This window comes from Typopeltis vanoorti, chromosome 9, assembly GCF_054136105.1.
Source record: "Typopeltis vanoorti isolate ZY-2024b chromosome 9, IOZ_Tvanoo_1.0, whole genome shotgun sequence".
In the NCBI taxonomy this organism is placed as follows: Eukaryota; Metazoa; Arthropoda; class Arachnida; order Uropygi; family Thelyphonidae; genus Typopeltis; species Typopeltis vanoorti.
The window spans coordinates 73,512,271-73,533,467 of NC_143557.1; the positions used below are offsets into that span (position 1 = coordinate 73,512,271).

Genomic DNA, 21,197 nt, shown 5'->3' on the forward strand with positions numbered 1-21,197 from the left:
GTAATTTTCCTATACTGGAGTTAAATCTTGAATGAAAGAGAATTTATAATGTATCACCTTTCATTCAGATTTAACAAGTATCTAAATTATCAATGTAATACTTGTATATTAATGAAAAGAAATTGAATGCAAGTGAAATGATAATAACATCCTTGATTTGAAATTTGCTGAATATTGTATTGTCAAATGTCTTATGTAAAAAAAAAAAAAAAAAAAAAAAAAAAAAAAAAAAAAAAAAAAAAGGTGGGTAGCAATTTAGGAATGGGTGAAGTATGTGTTAGTATGCGAACATTAGGCTAAAATCTCAGACAAGATAAGAAGATTAAATCGTGACCTGAGGCCATCACATACGTAAAGATCTACGCTGGGTGGAGGGATCTCCTGTGAATGAGATTGAAAAGCGTCAGAACAGAGTGCAGAGGAATTGAGGTGCCATGTGAAGGTCATCGAGGGAGTGTATAGTTTTTGGCAACAGAAAAACGAGGCTTTTGCCTTTTGTTTTTTTTGCCTCGGATCTGTTCCAGTCGCTCCTGGAGAAAGGAGGTTCTAGTGAGGTCTGGGTGAGATGAATGAGAGCAGCTATGCTGGCAAGTAGAATGCCAACATGCATATAGGTCTCAGCATAGCAGAAGGGCAGCGTAGGCCGAGTAGGAAATGTGGAACCTCGTGGACCAACATCGTAGGCAACGAATCGTGATCGTATTCGCATATCTACCTTCCAGAAGCAAGAACCTAAGGAACGTATCAGCCAGGTAACCTCGTCTAAAAGGGACCAGATGAAGAAAACGCGAGCTGTAAAATTCCAATTGATGATCGCAAGTATAAGCAAATGAGATCCAGATGTCTCGGTAAAGTAAGAACTTTTTCAAAATTTTGTATACAAAGAAAGTTAGATTGTGACGGTAAAGGCGACTAATTAGAATTGTGATTTATTAAGTGTTGTAGGACTTTAGGAGTTGAACCACGAATAGGGAATGATTGATCTGAGTCAGAAAACTTGAAAAGGTGCAGTGTGAAAATATTTTAGTTTGTCATTGTCAGGTAGTTCTTGAACCATTAATTGTGTGAAAATAATCTAGGAGTGCTAAGTAATTAGAAGGACATCCCATTTTAATAGTATTAGATAACATTTCATGTTGTAAGGGAACTAGAATGTCCATGTTACGTCGAGTTATCTTATTTTACCATTCATACCAACATTAGTTAAGTTAGTGTCTATGAAGATAATTGTAACTTTCTTTATTAGTAATGAATAAATTTTTCTTGTCTACCAAATAACTTGCTTGATCACTAATCTCAATGCACCACTCATAAAGACAACCGATGCATTTATTTGGGATAGTCATGACTGCAGTGCAAAGTGAAAAGATATTAGATTATTGTGTTTGGAAATAGAGAAGGAAAAGATACAGGATAGTGTGCCATACTAAGTGTTTGCTCTTAGATAAAGAAATTTCTCTTATCTATAGAATTTTGGTGGTGCAGCGTAAACAAATAAATTTTCCAAACTATGAAACAGGGTTAACACTAGTATTCTAAGAAAGAAATTGGCTCTAGCCAGAGGCATTTTCTTTGTCTATCGAGTTTTGTACACGTGGGCAATACTCTTATAGCAGCCAACTTTCATCATCATCAAATTCTTGTCATGTTCCCTCAAGGAGTGTACAGGATATGATAGTACTACATGAAAAATTTACATCATTACTAACTTCCTATCTACAATTTTCCTCCAGATCAGTCTGTTACTTGTCAAGACCCCAATATTATCAGATCTTATATTTATGTCATCTAAGGTGGCCAAGGGTTAGAGGTAATAATAAGGGTAGAGTCTGTAAGAATTGTGTAGGAAAAAATTTTAGAGTTGAGGAAATAAGAAACAAATAAAAATAATACGCCATAGGCCAGGATTTAAGGAAGGGATATAAGATCATAGAGGAGTAAACACAGTCAACAAATAATTTTACACTCATTATACATCATAAATATATCATAAAGATATAAGTCCGCACGGTTTGCCTAGTGGCTATGCGCTTTGCAACCATATGCCTGGGAAGGAGTGTCCTAGGTTCGATTCCTGTCGGAGATGTGAGGAGCTCAAGGATCTTCCTCAGCCATAGCCAAGTTAGCCGGTCTTGGACGTGGACAGCAGGAATTTTTCCCATAGTTTATCTGGGGATTTTCATCCCGCAAGCAGGCAAATCGGCCCTGTGAACACACGTGGATACAGTCAGAAATATACTTCCCTAGGGGATGCAGCAGAGGAATGGCAAACCTGTTGCATTAATACGCCAGTAAACCCTCATTAGGAGGGGGCTCAAGCCATCCTAGACAGATGAGGATAGGAGAAGGAGGAGGAAAGATATATATATATATATATATATACATACATACATACAGGGTGTTCGGGATAAATTTGACAGTTTCGTAAGGAAAAAGAAAATCTTCTTTGTATCTATTAAATTTAATGAATTGACAAAAAAACATTACAGGCAGAGTTAATTACAATACTATCAACAAGATTTACTCAAAATAACCACCATTAGCATCGATCACAGCTTCAATTCTGCTTCGGAACCTCGAACAAGCTGATGCTACAGTCTCCCTGGGAAGGGCCGCAAAAACTGTTTTAATTTTATCCATTAACTGGGCTTTTGTATTACTGGAAGTGCGATTGGTGTCTTTTTCAACTGCGCCCCATACAAAATAATCCATGGGGTTAAGGTCTGGGGAGTTTGGAGGCCAAACATTTGGACTGGTGAAGTCGTAGAAATTTTCAGACAACCATTTTTGACTTTTCCCAGAGGTGTGGCAAGGGGCCGAATCCTGCTGCCATACATACGGCCTACCATTGGCTACCCTTGTTATCCAGGGCTTGACTACAGTTAGCAACTCCACGAACAAAGCCCGAATTCCAATGCCAGGGTTCTTCAACACCTGTTCCTGCAGATTTGCGAGGAATTCTGCTGTACGAACGCAATCAGATCGTCTGCTAGGGATCTTTCTTCTTGCTACATCCTCGTAGTCACCATTGCAAGTCTCTAGTTCATGCCTGATTGTTTTTACTGTATTCAGGGAGCATTGGGCAGCAGTCGTAATATCCTTATTTTGATGGCGGGCACGAATCATCATGATACAAGTTATTCTCTTCCATGATTCAGGTGGGTTCCAGCTATCCATCCTTTCTGACATCTTGTATATGAATGAAGAAGGGTCCAAACTTTTAAATGAAGAGAAGTGTGTGTTAATACATGTAACTTACGGAAAAATATAATTAATTATAAATATGTCAAATTTATCCCGAACACCCTGTATATAAAATTTTACACCGGGAGAACTCAGGAAATTTATTTAGATTAATCAACTGCACCACCAGTGCTCTCATTGTGGTATAAGTTATAATAATACTTCCAGTAGAGCTCACTCTGAAATTATCCTAAAGCCCTTCTTAACATTAAAAAGTCGTGGCTAACATTAAATTATTATTATTATTATTATTATTATTACGGGCAGCTCTAAGGAGTCCTTAGACTCATCGAGAAAGGCCCAACATCATGTCAAGAACAACTATTCAACATTCACACAGTATCTATCATACTTCACCTTGAACTCATTTACAGTCATGGCACCCACAACAGACTCTCACAGCTTATTCCACTCATTTACTACTTTCCAAGTAAAAAACCTAGCTCTAACACCCTTGCTAACCACTCTCTTACCAAGCTTCCATGGATGGCCCCTAGTCCTCCACTACCAGTCCTATTTTCAAAAATAGCTTCTGAATTAATCTTATAGAAACTCTTCAGTAATTTGAATGTCTCGATCATATCACCCCTTTTTCGCCTATCAACCAATTTCTGCAGCCCACAAATCTTCAACCTGTTCTCGTAAGGGTCATTCCATACTCCTGCTATTATCTTGGTCACGCATCTCTGGATCCTCTCCACCTCCTCCCCATCGAGAAGAAACCCTGGCCTCCATATCTGGGCACAGTAGTCTAGATGGGGTCTTATCAAGGCTCGATACAGAGGAACAATAACCTGTTTGTCTTTGCTTGTTAAAGTATTTTTCAGCAACCAAGTGATTTGATGAGCTGATATAGCCACTTTTGCAATGTGTCCCCCTAAACTTTAACTCCCTATCCACCAACACTCCCAAATCCCTAGCCTCATCAATCTCCTGGAGTACGGTTCCACCAATGTGATATACTGCTGGTAATCTTTTCACCCCAAAATGCATAATCTTACACTTTGCCACATTAAATTGACATCCATTTTCCTTAGCCCAGTCCTCCAAACTATCCAAATCATCTTGCAAAATTTTGACATCCTGTGCACTCACTTTGCTCTACCCAACTTTGCATCATCAGCAAACAAGTGAACACTTCCTCTCAGATCCTTTCCTATATCGTTAATGAACAAATTGAAAAGTAATGATCCAAGAACAGAGCCCTGCGGCACACCACTAGTCACAAGCCGTCTTTTGGACTCTACTCCTCAATAAACCACTCTCTGGTATCTCTCCATCAACCACCCTCCTATCCATCTCACATCCCCATATGCTGCAGTTTACTGATTAGAATTCCACGTAGTATCCTATCAAAGGCCTTGGCAAGGTCCCGTAGAATCACTGTAAACCCATTACCCTTATCCAGTTCAGCGGTCACTGTTTTATAAAACGCGAGCAAGTTACTGAGGCATGATTTACCCTTCACAAAACCATGTTGTCCCCCATACAGTATTCCATTTTCATCTATCCAATCCTGTATTTTTTTCTTGACTATTTTCTCCAAGACCTTGACAACAATTCCTGATATGCTGATTGGCCAGTAATTTTCAACAGCAGTCTTGGAACAACTTTATGCAGTGGAACTATTTTCCCCTCTTTCCACCACCTTGGGACTAACCCAGACCCGAGACTCAAATTCCTTCAATCAATCACAGGTTTGTGTTTATTTCGAAACTGTGCATTGCGTAAAGATCAGGCGGCACACTTTGTAAATGAAACAAACATATTTATTTACATTAAACTGTAATTATACAAAATCATACAATAGGGAAAGATTCTCTTTTAACTCCATTTTAAGCTTAAAACTTCAGCAATTTAACATTTAGAAAACGCACGGAGTCCTGCAACATATTATCAACATTCAAAAAAACTATCAGCCCATTACAATTCAAGGAATAGCATGCTTTGTTACTTGTAACTAGTAATTTCTATCTATAACTAAAGAAATTCTTCCTAGACTAGTTATATCAACACTTAAAGAAACTTATCCACCCATCTTAGACAGCTTCGCATATCTTCTTTAATGCTATTATGCACCTATTTCTAGTTCTTTCTTAGGTTCTTTTGCTTCTCATCCGTTTCTGGTTTTTGACTGCGAAATTGGCAATGCATGCTGATCCTGCTTCTCTTCTCCCTCGGTAGTTTCATGGCTCCAACCCGACCAACAAACATGCCGAATCGACTCCTTCTGAAGTTCCCTCTTCTCTTCCTTCCTATTTTTTCTTTTATTTCTTAGATGACCTTTATACAATTTTCTCGGGTCTCTGGGCGAAGGGTCGAGGCCCTCGAACTTTCCTTTGCCAACTGTCTTGACCTTCACATTAAAGCTCACTTTTAGTTTTCACCGAATATGCACACTTAATCCTATTTTCAAAAAGGCAGAACTACTCAGAAGTATACCGCCCTTTTACCACTGACCTTGAAGGTGGTATCAGGCTGACTCTGAGCAGGTTAAAATTTACTTATATTATATACAAATTCAGACATCAGTACAATGCCGATTATTGCCCTGGAACCTTACATTTTAGACATTTTTTGTTTTGTACAATCTTGCTTGTTAATTCCTTGGGGTTAAATACATGGGCTTTTAAGATTATTTACAATGTTAATACAAAGTTAGTTTAGTGTGTTTACAAGTTGGGACTTCTGTAAAGGTCGATGCAAGAAAAGGAAAATTTCTACTGCATCGAATTTTACAAAACTTCTGAAAAGTCCCATATGCACAATACTATGCCAAAAGAAATTTACACTAGTAAATAAACTATTTGCTATAACCAACTATTCCTGCGATCTCTGTGAATTTATTATAGTGAGAGTCAGCTGGAAGTATGAATAATCAAATGCTAGGATTTGGGAGATTGTCTGTACATCTGTATTCTGTGTAACAAGGTAGATAGTATTCTTGATGAATTGTGTGGATCTATTAATACTACATTGTCATGAATAAAATATGATTGTAGAAACTTTCATTTCTAGTTGCGTAAAAAAGTGTTTTGTGGTTGATATCAAATTTATTGTATTATGAATTTGCTTAAGGGTCAAAGCTGTATAACTGAGAGGAGACCTCCACATAGCCTTTAAAGGAATGCGGAGAACCGATCAGGGCTTCTGACCTAATGTCCAATCCTCACCTTCTCGTGGTGCACCCTGTTGGGTATCTACTTGGATACTGAACGAACGAGGATGGGCTGGCAATTTGAGATTTAGCCGACCAAATTGTATTCTTATTGGTTAAACCAAAATAAAAAATGATGATACAACATGACAAAATTTCATGCCGGCTGGGGCGTTGCCAGTTAAACAAGGCCCCCATTGTTTTCGCCAGGGAACCAGGGCGAACAGCGAAAAGTCAGCTACCGGAAAAAATCTGAAAACAAACCCCAACTCAGCAACACCAGAGTTAAAGATTGGTACTATCAACATAAGAAGCCTGAATGGCAAAGAAATGGAGCTAGCTGAGGAATTAGATAAGAACCAGATCAACATAATAGGGGTGACTGAAACAAAAAAAAGACAAAAACCGTTTATCATAAAAGATGTTGTTCCAAAAAAAACATAGTCATGCTGCGCTAAAAGATAAGTATGCATATTATTATTGTTATTATTATTACTATTATTACGGGCAACTCCAGGGAGTCATTGGACTCATCGAGGGAGGCCCCAAATCATATTCATCACAACTATTTGACATTCATACAGTATCTATCATACCTCGCCTTAAACTCATTCACTGTCACAGCATCCACCACAGACTCAGGGAGCGCATTCCACTCATTCACTACTCTAAAAGTAAAGAACCCAGCTCTAACACCTTTACTAACCACACTTTTGCCCAGTTTCCATGGATGTCCCCTAGTCCTCCCACAACCAGCCCTGTACTCAAAAATATCTTCTGAATTAATTTTATAGAAACCCTTCAGTAATTTGAATGTCTCAATCATATCTCCCCTCCTCCGCCTATCAACCAATTTTTGCAACCCACAAATCCTCAACCTGTTCTCATACGGTTCATTCCACAGACCTGCTATCATCTTGGTCACTCGCCTCTGGATCCTCTCCACCTCCTCCCCATCAAGAAGAAACCTAGGTGACCAAATCTGAGCACATATATATTTTTTGTTAATTGTTAGATTCTGGAATCGTGACATCATGTAAAATTTGAAGTCGCCTATTTCAGATCTAACAACAGGAACCAAACCTTGGAGATTCAGTGGCAAGCCTTGAAGAAAACCCTGATTGATTCAGCTAGAGAAGCATGTGGTGAGGTTGTCTGCAAGGATAGAAAAATCAGAACTCCATGGTGGACACAGGAAGTTAAAGAGGCAATGAAGGAAAAGAAGAAAGCATATCAAAAGTTCCTGGCAAATAAGTCAGCTTGTGCTTTTAGAGAATACAGAGACAAATGCAAGAATGCTAAACACTGTGTAAAACTAGCTAAACAAAAGTCATTGGAGGACTTTGGCAAAAATATAGAAAATAAATATAAAGAAGGTTACAAAATTTTCTGGAGGTTGTTGAAGAATCTCAGAAATAGAGGAAAGAGTACTGTAAAAGGAATTAGAGATGATAAAGGTGACATGAAAACGGGAGAAAAAGATATCCTTGAAGTATGAAGTAATTACTTTGATAAACTGCTAAATGAAACAAGCAGTGATGACCGCACAGTGGTAAAAAACACTGACTAGGCATGCAGTCAGGAATACATATCCATAGTTGAAGTACAAAAAGCCATCAAAGGCTTGAAGTGTGGAAAGGCAACAGGCGTAGATGACATTCGACCAGAAATGCTGAAGTATGGTGGTATAAGAGTTTACAGTGGCTGCACTGCATAGTTCAGAAAGCCTGGACAGAGGGACGAATTCCCGATGATTGGAGTAGAGCTCTCATAATACCCATATATAAAAAGGGAAATAAAACTGAATATAAGAATTACAGAGGTATTTCCCTACTGAGTATTCCTGGCAAGATTTATGCAAGTATACTTGCATAGATCTTGCCAGGAACACTCAGTAAAGAGAAGAATTGTGGAAGAAAAGCTTGGTGAAGAACAAGCTGGATTCAGGCCAAATAGAGGCTGTCAGGATCAGATCTTCACTTTACGACAAATAGTCGAGAAAGCATGGGAATATAACAGAGATCTGTATTTAACTTTTGTCGATTTGGAAAAGGCATATGACAAGGTGCCAAGAGAGAAGCTATTCAATGCGCTACAGTTATATGGTGTCAATGGGGCATTATATCAAGCAATACTTAGTCTGTATTTGAGTTGTAAGTCAGCAGTTAGAATTGAAGGAAGTACAGAAGATGGTTTAATGTTAAATCTGGTGTGAGACAAGGATGTACATTATCCCCTTTGTTATTCATTATCTATATGGATCACATAAGGAAAGTGGAGCCCTCCCTTTCAAAGACTCGAGTCATCAGAATTCAAGGTGAATTGGCCTACCAGTCCGGAACATGGGGGGTTGGGTGCTTTAAAGAGAGAGAGAGACACACACACATAGTAAATAGATTTTTTTTTTAACTAAATGTATTGTATGAAGTTACTAAATAAATTCAGTGGAGTTGGTTACTAATAATAAATTTTGAATGCATCCATGTATTGCTATTTGATTTATTTATTTTTAAAGAAACATCTTACTGTTTATTGATTACTGCATGTAAAAGGTATAATTTGTTATAGTATACTTTTATTCTGGGAAGAATTTCAACAGAAAGAAAAAAGTTCAGATTATGTATTTAAATAGGTACTTATTATTTTTCTTTAAATCTACGCAGAATAAAATTGTACTTAAATAATTATGTAAACCATTGTGGTTTTCCATTGCGATTAATTAACCAGGAATGTTTGTTGGGCATCATCTGCAATTAAAATTTCTTTATGTAAATTGAACCGCTTTTGTCAGAAAGGGACAAAGTGACAAATATTAAATATTGGGAAAGAAAAAAAAAATCTTGAAAGTTGAAATTTTGCATTTTCAATTTTTAGTTTATCATTTATTTTCTTTAACTTCATGATTCTATATCATTAAACTGAAATTTTTATAAAGAAATAACTTCGAATTTCATGATATCACCATTCAAGACATTGCTTTAAATTGAAACACCTGAAACACCTTTGGGAAAAGTATAATCTCAAAGTATACAAAATAAAAGAAAAACATAACTTCACTATCATTAGTCTTTAAGAATCCAAATCCGTTTACAATAAAGTTCATACCTCTCAGATTTTTGTAGGATGAGTTAGTATCTTAAGTATTAAGGGGTGCTTAAGGTTCAAAGCTGAATAACTGAGAGGAGCCCTCCAGCCTTTAAAGGATTGCGGAGAACCAACCAGGGCTTCTGATGTATTGTCCAATCCTCACCTTCTCGTGGTGCACCCTGTTGGGTATCTACTTGGATGCTGAACGAACGAGGATGGGCTGGCAATTTGGGATTTAGCCGACCAAATTGTATTCTTATTGGTTAAACCAAAATAAAAAATGATGGTACAACATGACAAAATTTCATGCCGGCTGGGGCGTCACCCAGTTAAACAAGGCCCCCGTTGTTTTCGCCAGGGAACCAGGGCGAACAGCGAAAAGTCAGCTACTGGAACAAATCTGAAAACACACCCCAACTCAACATCACCAGAGTTAAAGATCGGTACTATCAACATAAGAAGCCTGAATGGCAAAGAAATGGAGCTAGCTGAGGAATTAGATAAGTACCAGATCGACATAATAGGGGTGACTGAAACAAAAAAGATAAAAACTGGTGAGATCTTTCTGAGCAATAAATACAAAACGTTATATTCAGACAATGACAATCAAGGAAAAGAAGAAGTAACCATAGTATTCAACACAGAATACGAGGCTAATCTTCTTGAATGGCAGTCAGTCTCAAGTAGAGTGATTTGAGCAAATACGAGAATGGGGAACTGGACAATGAGACTTATTTGTGCCTATGGTCCCACAGAAGGTTCTACTAAGGTAGAAGTGCAGGAATTTTTTTGATGTATTAAAAAGCAACTGACGCCAATGAAAAAGGAAAAGTTGGTCCTTGTTGGGGATCTAAATAGCAGAGTAGGAAATGATTGTGAGACATACAAAAATATTTTGGGAAAATTTGGAGAAAAGAGCAAAGCTAATAATAGTGGCAAATATCTGTTGGATTTCTGCTCAGGACATGGACTGGTTATTACTAGCACCATGTTCCAACATAAAAATGTGCACAAATTCACATGGAGAGAAGAGACAAGGAATAAGAAAAATCTCATTGACTATGTTATTGTTGATAGTGATGTTTTCTCTCTGCTGCAGGACACCAGAGTGTACAGAGGATTTGAAATTGTAAGTGATCACTATTTAGTCTTGAGCAGGTTAAAATTGAATTTCATATTGAAAAGAATAACATGTAAGAAAGTTTTAAAGTGAATAAAAGTTGAGCAGCTCTCAGATGTGAACTGTAGACTGAAATACACAAAGATTATTGAAGAAAAAATGAAAGAGTTTGAGAACAGGAATCAAACCTTGGAGATTCAGTGGCAAGCCTTGAAAAAAGCCCTGATTGATTCAGTGGCAAGCCTTGAAAAAAGCCCTGATTGATTCAGCTAGAGAGGCATGTGATGAGGTTGTCTTGAAGGATAGAAAAATCAGAACTCCATGGTGGACACAGGAAGTTAAAGAGGCAATGAAGGAAAAGAAGAAAGCATATCAAACGTTCCTGGCAAATAAGTCAGCTTGTGCTTTTAGAGAATACAGAGACAAATGCAAGAATGCTAGACACTGTGTAAAACTAGCTAAACAAAAGTCATGGGAGGACTTTGGCAAGAATATAGAAAATAAATATCATGAAGGTGGCAAAATATTCTGGAGATTGTTGAAGAAGTTTAGGAATGGAAGAAAGAGTGGCGTAAAAGGAGTTAGGGATGATAGAGGTGACATGAAAATGGGAGAAAAAGATATCCTTGAAGTATGGAGTAATTACTCTGAAAAACTGCTAAATGAAACAAGCAGCGAAGACAGCACAGTGGTAAAAAACACTGACCAGGCATTCAGTCAGGAATACATATCCATACTTGAAGTAGAAAAAGCCATCAACGGCTTGAAATGTGGAAAGGCAGCAGTAGTAGATGATATTCAACCAGAAATGCTGAAGTATGGTGGTATAAGAGTTTACTGTGCCTGCACTGCATAGTTCAGAAAGCCTGGACAGAGGGACGAATTCCCGATGATTGGAGTAGAGCTCTCATAGTACCCATATATAAAAAGGGAAGTAAAACTGAATGTGAGAATTACAGAGGTATTTCCCTACTGAGTGTTCCTGGCAAGATCTATGCAAGTATACTTGAGAAACGGTTGAGAAGAATTGTGGAAGAAAAGCTTGGTGAAGAACAAGCTGGATTCAGGCCAAATAGAGGCTGTCAGGATCATATCTTCACTTTCGACAAATAGTCGAGAAAGCATGGGAATATAACAAAGATCTGTATTTAAGTTTTGTCGATTTGGAAAAGGCATATGACAAGGTGCCAAGAGAGAAGCTATTCAATACGCTGCAGTTATATGGTGTCAATGGGGCATTATATCAAGCAATACTTAGTCTTTATTTGAGTTGTGAGTCAGCAGTTAGAATTGAAGGAAGTACAGGAAGATGGTTTAATGTTAAATCTGGTGTGAGACAAGGATGTACATTATCCCCTCTGTTATTCATTATCTATATGGATCACATTATGAAGGAATGTGGTATTAAACCTGATATCAAAATTGGAGATGTTAATGTCAGCTCTTTGCTTTATGCAGATGATGTTATACTTCTAAATACATCCACTACAAGTCTGCAAGATTCTCTGACTAAATTGAATAACTGTTGTAATAGATATGGTATGAAGGTCAGCAATAAAAAGACAAAGACAATGAAAATAGGCAGAATCATTGAAAATGTCAACTGTGTTGTGAATGGAGAACCTGTGGAACAAGTAAAACATTTCAGCTATTTAGGCATGATTTTTACTGAAGATGGTAAATTAAATATAGAAATAGATAACAGAATCAGCAAAGCTGGTATGGTCGGAAGTCAATTGAATAAATTCATATGGAATAAGAGAGAAATTAGTCGGAAGACTAAATTAGCTATATACAAGACAGTGTTCAAACCAGTTTTAACTTATGGATCTGAGAGCTGGGTCAGAAGTAAAACACTTGACCAGACTAGAGACCGCAGATATGAGAGTCCTGAGAAAGGTTAGAGGCATGAACAGATGGCATCAATGGCAATATCATATTAAAAACAAGGATATTAGGAAAGAACCTGACATTGTCAGCATCAGGAATGCGTTAGCAGAGCTGATCTCTGGTGGTATGGTCACTTAAACAGAATGGGCGAGGAAAGATTAGCAAAACAAGTGTTCTCTGCCAGGTTGGCAGGAAAACGACCCAGAGGAAGACCAAGATATAGGTGGATTGATACGGTATAAAGTGCCTTAGACGATAGAAATATAAGATCTGATAATGTTGGAGTCTTGACAAGTAACAGACTGATTTGGAAGAAAATTGTAGATAGGAAGTTAGTAATGATGTAATTTTTTTCATGTAGTACTATCATATCCTGTACACCCCTTGAGGGTACATGGCAGGAATTTGATGATGATGAGTTAGTATCTATGGCAACAAATGGTATTAATGACTTCAAATCTTTCAATTTCTTATTAAAATTTTGTGTGCCAATTAAAAATATTTTTACAGTTGGGCTAAAAAATTTGAAGATCGAATTTAAATTGACTTGGTGGCAACTTTCTAAGATTTCTTTGAATGTGTACTTCCTTTAAATATCTCCCTTGCTATGTTTATATTGCATAAAATTTGAGAAAATTTTTTTATTTTTTTATTTTTGTTATTTTGCTTTTGTTCCTGTCAAATTTTCTATTCATGTCTTCTTTTTCTAAATCAGATGTGAAAATTCAGGAATATCTTGTATAGTGCGGTTAATTGTTTCCAAGAAGAGTCCTAAGTCAGTCAATAGAGTTGGATGGCCTGGCACATTGTCTAATAAAAGAAAATTTTTAAAAGTAATTCTTTTTACAATAGCTTTTAACTTCAGGGCAAAAACAAGTTTTAAACAAGTCTTCGAAAATTGAACGAGCAACCCATGCTTTTTTATTTGAACGCAAATGAACAGGTAAATTGTTCTTTGTAAAGCCCTTAAGAGCTCTTGGGTTTTCTGCTCTGTACACTAGCAGTGGCTTCAATTTTTAAATCACCTGATGCATTACCTCCTAGTAAAAGTGTCGATCGGTGTTTTGACACTTTATACCCAGCTTGTGTTTTTTCCTTCTCTGCTAGAAATGTGCGTGATGACATTCTTTTCCAGAACAAGCTAGTTTCGTCAGCTTTAAAAATTTGATCATCTGTGTAGCCTTCCTTCTCAATAAACTCCTTCAATTCATTGGGAAATAATTCTGCAGTTTTAGTGTGAGCACTTGTGCTTTCACCTTGGATTCTTACGTTATGGAGTCCCATACGCTTTTTGAAACTGTAGTACCACTCGCAACTTGCTATAAAAGTTTCACTGGTTGTACCTCCTTCATTTTTGCTTTTATTTTGTCATATAGACTTGTTGCTTTTGCTCGGATTATCATTTGATTCAAAGGAATCTTTTTCTGATTACAATCTTCAATCTAGATCATTAGAAGGCATTCCATATTTTGCATTGTAGAAGATCGATTTTTCGTGATCACTTTTGACATATAAGAAGCGGTGCTCATTCCATGTTGTTTAATGTTTTCTTTGTTCTGAATAATTGTTCGTCCAGATGACTCATTCATTGAATTCTCACTTGCTATTTTAGCAAACGAAGCACCATTCTCGTGACATTTTGTCATTTCAAGTTTCTTCTCTAATGTCAACCACTTGCGTTTTTTTGTTACTCCAACAGTATCTTGTTTGTTTCGTCTCTTTTCGCTCATACTTAAATAATAAAAAAATATTAAATACTAATATTAACATAAATAATAAAATGCCACGGGGAAAGAATGTGTCAACGTGAGAGCCAGTCGAATAACTACTGCATAAACGTGGCTCTCGACTGTCACTTGCGGTACCCGGGAGTCGCCGGTCAGTGTTGACAATGTTAGTGTATGTAATAATAAAATCCGCGTAAGACCAAAACCCACGTTGTTCAAATCCGCGCTATACAAGGTATTCCTGTAATACAGTTGTCTGCATATAAGTGGACTTATATGCAGATTTGTTTCAATAAATGTATTGGAAAATTTTTTGGAGATTTGCAACAGTTTGAAAAAACTCACCATTGAACCGCATAGCTTAGAAATATCTGAAAAATTAAAAAGTTGGATATGTCATAAATACACCAATACTTAAAATATATGTAGATAATAGTCTGTTTTATAATTTACTGCAATAACATGTACACAAATCTGTTATAAAAAGTTCAAATTTATCAAAACTTCTACACACACACACAAACACTTACAGACCATACATGGCGCCATTGGCAGTCGAGGGAAATGCAAACAAATGTAAAGCTGCAGCATTAAATCATAACTGCATAAAATTTTTATAATAATTCATTCATTAGTGTGTAGGCTAGGCTACCATAAAGCAATCATACTGCTGCTGCTTTGTTATCAGTGCATGAATCGTTATACCTGTAAATAAATACGAATTTCTTTTTCACATTATCTTGTCATTTTTAATGTCTAGTGTTAGTAACATGTGCAGTGTTTTGGATGACGTAAACTTACGGTATTGATAAATATAGTACTGTAAATGTATTTTCTCTTCCTTATGATTTTCTTAATAACGTTTTCTTTTCTCTAGCTTACTTTATTGTAAGAATACAGTATATAATACATATATCAAATATGTGCTAATCGACTGTTTATATTATCAGTAAGACTTACAGTCAGTAACAGTTAGGTTTTTTTGGGGAGTCGAAAGTTATATATGCAAATTTTCGACTGTGTGGGGTGGGGATCAGTTTCCCTAACCCCTGCATTGTTCAAGGGTCAACTGTAATCAGTTACAATTAATGGATTTTCTTTTCAATTATGAGCTTTCATTATATTAATGTAATCATTGGTTGTATAAATTCTTTAAGTTTCATAGCTTTTTCCTAATAAATTTAGTTTAATCCTTTATGCCTGAAAATTACTTCAGGACTGGGGTAAGGTAGTGCAACACCAGACAACTCCAAGCAAAGGTGGACCGAGCTCTCATCACTCCTTGTCTCAGTATCTCCCATAATGCAATTGCTTCTGCCTTAATATCTCCACAGTTGGGTCTGCCTCCCACTGACGAGACCTCAATGAAGGTTGAAACCTGTCTGGGTAGTGGCCCTTCCCTTAATGCATAGCAATATACATGTCTGCAAGGAGATGTGCTTTGCATTATGGGAGATACTGAGACAAGGAGTGATGAGAGCTCGGTCCACCTTTGCTCAGAGTTGCCTGGTGTTGCACTACCTTACCCCAGTCCTGAAGGTATTTTCAGGCACAAACTTTGTTTGCTTACACTTGGATAAAGGATTAAACTAAATTTATTATAGTCTAACCAAGTGAAAAATAAACTTCCAACAGCTTTTTCTATATCGGACAAATCTGAATCATTGGGCATCTAGCTATGTTTGGATATTAAATATTTCATATGTAGGATAACTGGAAAGGATATATGAATAATGAATAACCAAGTTTTAACTTGTAGATGTTTTTATTAACACTAGATGTCTTTTTTCGACATGCTTTGCTGTGTGTATGGCTGACAGCATCTTTAGGAGATAATTTAACTTAAAAAAACTAAATGTTTCCCAAAAGTTGCTATTTCTAGAAATTTGAAAAGACTGGAATTATAGTTTAATTATGTGTCATTAGGCATGTTATACGCAGCCGCTGCATTGTTGTGTAAACTCTGTATGTGATTGCTGGCATAGGAGAGGTGTTGAATTAAATTAATTAAAACGTTTAATTAATTAATTAATTTCCAAATATGTATACTCGGTCCTTGGTTTTCTGTTTAGTGTGCCTTTTGACAAATGCTCTCAGAAGACTCTTGAACAATCTGTCGAAGTAATTCTCTTCTGAGTAAGGCATGGAGGATACTTGCCAATTTATTGGTGATGTTCTTTGCAGACGTGCGCTGTGAGTCCACTTTTTTCTTTCCCCTTTGTTTTCAACATCGCTCACATGTTCTTTTGTACGAATTTCGAAACTTCTTCCAGTTTGACCTACGTACATCTTTCCACAAAAACACAGAATCTTGTATATACTACAGGATGTTTATGAAATGGAACTTTGTCTTTAGGGAAATGTAAGAAACTTTGTATTAACTGGTTTAAAGAATATTCTGATGTTGACTAATTTTAATGTTTGGGCTGTTTTTCTTGATGCATTGTAAATGTTTGGTACGAATACCTTTGCAATTATTTTCTGGGTTATTGCAGGATAGTTCATCAGAAAATAAACTTTTGTTTAGTGTCCCTTTTGAGCAGCCATTTTGGAGGAACTGATTAAAAATTTAAAGTTCTTTTCTTTTAATTCCATCATTTTTTAGTCATTTAAAGCTCTATATTTGAAGGTTTTGGTGATACCTAATTTTTTGTAAGGGTGATGGAAAGCTTGCTTGTAGGTACCTACCTGTGTGGGTTTCTTTTCTGTAGACATTTAATGATAATCTTCCAGTGAATCAAAGTTTGAGGAATAGAAGATATGATAGAAACAGTGAAATTAGTAAGAGAATTGTACAATATAGATAAAAGTCAGAATTTGTAGCTTATTTAAGAACCTTGTGAACTGACTAAACAGGTTCATTCTGGTATGTGGAATGGCTATCATTAAAAGTTCAGTGTCCTTAGTGAATGCATTCACTGAGGACAAAACAGAATCGATAACACTTGGCCATGCACTAATGTATTATAAGTTTACAACCCTTTGTTGGTGGGAGACACATGAAAGAATCATCACTTATATGCTACACGGCTAATATACTTTTATTCATATATTAATGATATTGGACATAATATTTTTTGATGATGCTAAATTAGTACTGTAGTAAATGAAAGTGACATAGGGATCCTGCATAATGATATAAATAGATTGGCATTATGGGCAAAGAGAAAGATGATAGGTATTTAGTTAAGAGTGACTAAACAGAGTCCTTCCTCAAAGGATACTTGAACTTATTAGAGGGAGTGCCTTCATGTACACTAGTGCACTTAGATGTCTGGTCACATATTATGAGAACGTGAGTGCAAGAAAAGTCTTGACGCTGGTATTGTCCAAAAGGAGAGGAAAGAGGGCAGAATATTCCTGTATATAAAGGTGGCTTGAAGTTACAGGTGTTAAATTATAAACTGCCAGTATTTCAAGAGAGGAGAATATGGTTCAAGTACTGGAAAAGTTGTTTAAGCCAGAATTCGAGAATGGGTGGATCTTTCTATTTTCCAATGCAGTATAATACTCCATTAGGAGATGGCAAGATCCCTTCCTCAAGCCAAGCTTTGCTTAGTAATTTACTCACTTATTTATAATAAATTGACAGTTTAGTTGGATGAAGGAAATGACTACTACATGATATTGTTATTGGTGGGCTTTGCAAAAGGCACTTGACAGGATACCACAAATGGGTAAATTGGTGCAGATGGGAGGATGGATACAAAGTTGATGACATAGATAAGAAGGTATCAAATGTACAGATATCAGAGTGGTATATGACAGAACAGAATCAATAACACTTGGCCATGTACTAATGTACTATAAGTTTACAACCTTTTGTTGGTGGGAGACGCATGAAAGAATTATCACTTATAATCTACATGACTAATATACTTTGATTCATATATTAATGATATTGGAGATAATTTGAAGGGTAATATATTTTGATAATGCTAAATTAGGGAGGACTGTAGTAAATGAAAGCAGCATAGAGATCCTGCAAAATGATATAAATAGACTGGCACTGTGGGCAAAGGATAATGGTTGTAAGTTCAACATGATAAAATAGCTCAAAGGATCATTTGGGCATTGAAAAACACACTGAGAAGTAGGGATAAAGAAGTTCTATGATTAGAACTTCTTCACCTAGGTTTTTTATGATGAGGAAGTGGTAGAGAGGATTTTGCCAATAAGTGATTATTGTGGTTAACAGGTCTGTGGAATGCTCCATATAAGGTTGGATTGAAAATATGTGGGTTAGAAAAGTAGGTTCATAAGTAGAAAAAAGGTGATAGAAATATAAGTTTTATAGGATAGTTCTAGAAGAAGTTTTTCAGTATATGCATACTTGCTCTTCAACCAACAGCTCATGGGTTCAAATCTTCTTTTACATGGATGTTTGTGATTGTTTTAAGTTTGCATTAATATGGAAGCAAGTTGTTGACAGGAAGCAAAAATAATCTATTACTTTTCAGATATTCAGTATTGTCAGTTTCTTCATTCATCCCAGGTTGTTCTTTTCTAATCAATTGTGTGGCAGTTATGTTGGATAGTTTGCCTTCTCCAACCCAGCAGGTTCAGAATTCAAACCCTGTAATGCATAATGTTTGTGGAAGCATTTAGGTTAGACACTTTTCATTGCCTGGTGTTAAACCACCCTTACGGGAGGCCTGAAATGGCTTTAAAAAGTTCCATTTAGTCTCTATAGAGCATATAAAACGATTATGTAATCCGTAGTACTAAATGCTCAATAAGTTTATGGCCTATCATGCATGGGATCCTTTAAAAAAATCATTTTGCTACTTATTTGTCAAAGAAACAGGTTATGTAGGTTGTAATAATTTCTATATACTTCTTTTTCAATTGGAATTTATTCATCATGGATGTAGTTTAGCTTTATTTAAATTGCCGTATATCCGTATATGTTTGTGGAAGCATTTAGGTTAGACACTTTTCATTGCCTGGTGTTAAACCACCCTTATATACGGATTTTATTTGACACAGTGGTGTTAAATTTTAACACCACAGAAAATTTTGTATGTTACAAAATTTGGTCTTGTAACTCATTTTGTATGTTACAAAATGAGTTACAAGACCAATCTGATGTTCTTGAAAAAGATTTTGCACAAGCCCACCACAGTGAGCTAAATTTTATTACAAAATTAATATATCACTATAAGTGGTTAGTACAGGCCACTTACAGTGATCTGTTAAATGTTATTGGCTTGTACAAAATACAGTGGTATTATATATGGAAGGAGTGATTACAAGAGGCCATCCCTGGAAGTTACGAAAGGAAACTGTGAGCAAGAGGGTGAGGAGTGGTTTCTTTGTGTGGAGGGTGGTTGAACTGTGGAATGCATTGCCTGATGGAGTGGTGAGAGCGAGAACGGTCAATGAGTTTAAGGAGTGACATGATAGACTTTGTGTTTCTTAAGGGGGACCTCCCCTCGATGAATCTTGACAGACTTTATGTTCTTAGGAAGGACCTCCCACGATGAGTCTTTTGACTTCATGGAGGCCTGAATAATAATAATAATATCTGATATATAACTAAAGATTGTCTTCATCTCTTTGATATTATGTTTGTTAGTTCATAAGTGTATTATTATAACCGTTTATCTTACTTGAGTATTAATGTGGTTGATAATTCATGCTATTCAAGACAAAATATACTTATCTTGTGGCCTTTTCATTACAGTAATTAAAAAATAATAATAATAAACTGTAAAACAGATAAGTGTATTTAGATTTACATGGTATTCATGAATTAAATAATAATAACCCATAGGCTGTATATCAAAGGTCATATGTTCATTTATTCTGTATATTTTCAGGTATGCTCCTAGTAGAAGATGGCATATTGACACGATGATTAGAGTTTTAACAACAGTAAGAAACTATCCTGAATATTTATTAATTAATATAGTATGAAATCTGTGTTATGGATTTCTTACTATATAAATTATATAATATAATTATATATTATTAAACATAAAAATTATAAATTATAACTTCCTGCTATATCCATCAATCCATCCATCTTCAAGGCTCACCTTTCCTAATTGGGTTGTGGGGGCAGCAGCTGTAAGAGGGACTTCCAATGGTTACGATCCTCCACCACCAAGCTCAGGTGTTCTGGTGGGACTCCCAGACATGTCCATCCAAGATTTTGGATATAATTTATCCTGCTATATAAATTACAAAAATTTTCTCTTCAGCAAAAGTGGAAATTTTTATGTCTTAGAATATATGAATGCTTACAAATCATATAAGAAGTAATAGTATACACTTATAAATGTGATGCCAATTGCATTTTTTTTATTTTTGACTTTTTTACATTCTCTAGAAAACTAGTTCTAGAGACATGGAACTGTTTCAAGTAAGCAGGAAGTGACTCTAACATCAGGTGGCAAAGACAGTCACCAAACTCCCATGCCTGTAGTGAGAAAATCTATAACCTGCAGGCTGGAGAGTAGGTTTTTATATACAAAGTGTGATCAGCAAGTGCAGTGAACATAGCCACTCTGCTTGATCTATTGGAGAGAAAGCAAAGCTGAGAGTAATCATGTGAGCTGTGATCTGTCTGTTAGTCACATTATGAGTTTCAAGTTGATCAGTTCATTCAGTTAGTTAAATACAGTTATGTACTTCTGTTTTGCATTATTGTAATGAAAATGGAAAGCTCTGATCAAAATTGCATGATCATATGACTTCAGATACAAACTTTTCCCAAAACATCATAACAGGAGATGAATCTTGGATATACAGTTAGGATCCTGAGATCAACATTCATATTTCACAATGGAAAATGCTCAACTCGCTTCAGCCGAAGAAGGCATGCTAATCGAAATCCACTGTCAAAGTCCTGTTGATTGTCTTGTTTGATGTGGAAGGGACTGTGCAGGCAGAGTTCATACCTAGAGACTCTAAATGCTATAAAGGAGTACTGTAATGTTTACAGAACAATGTGTCTCAAAAATGAGAG

General features: G+C 36.2%; 1 protein-coding gene across 3 annotated transcripts in view; it reads left to right on the forward strand.

The window, feature by feature from the left end:
• LOC150103156 (AP-1 complex subunit gamma-1-like) overlaps window positions 1-21,197 on the forward strand; it is a 418,791-nt gene that overhangs the window by 255,491 nt on the left and 142,103 nt on the right. For all 3 annotated transcript variants that reach the window (XM_090398388.1, XM_090398390.1, XM_090398391.1), the window contains one exon: window positions 20,047-20,101. In XM_090398388.1, coding sequence (XP_090254514.1) covers window positions 20,047-20,101 — 55 coding nt within the window. The remainder of the gene's footprint in view (window positions 1-20,046; window positions 20,102-21,197) is intronic.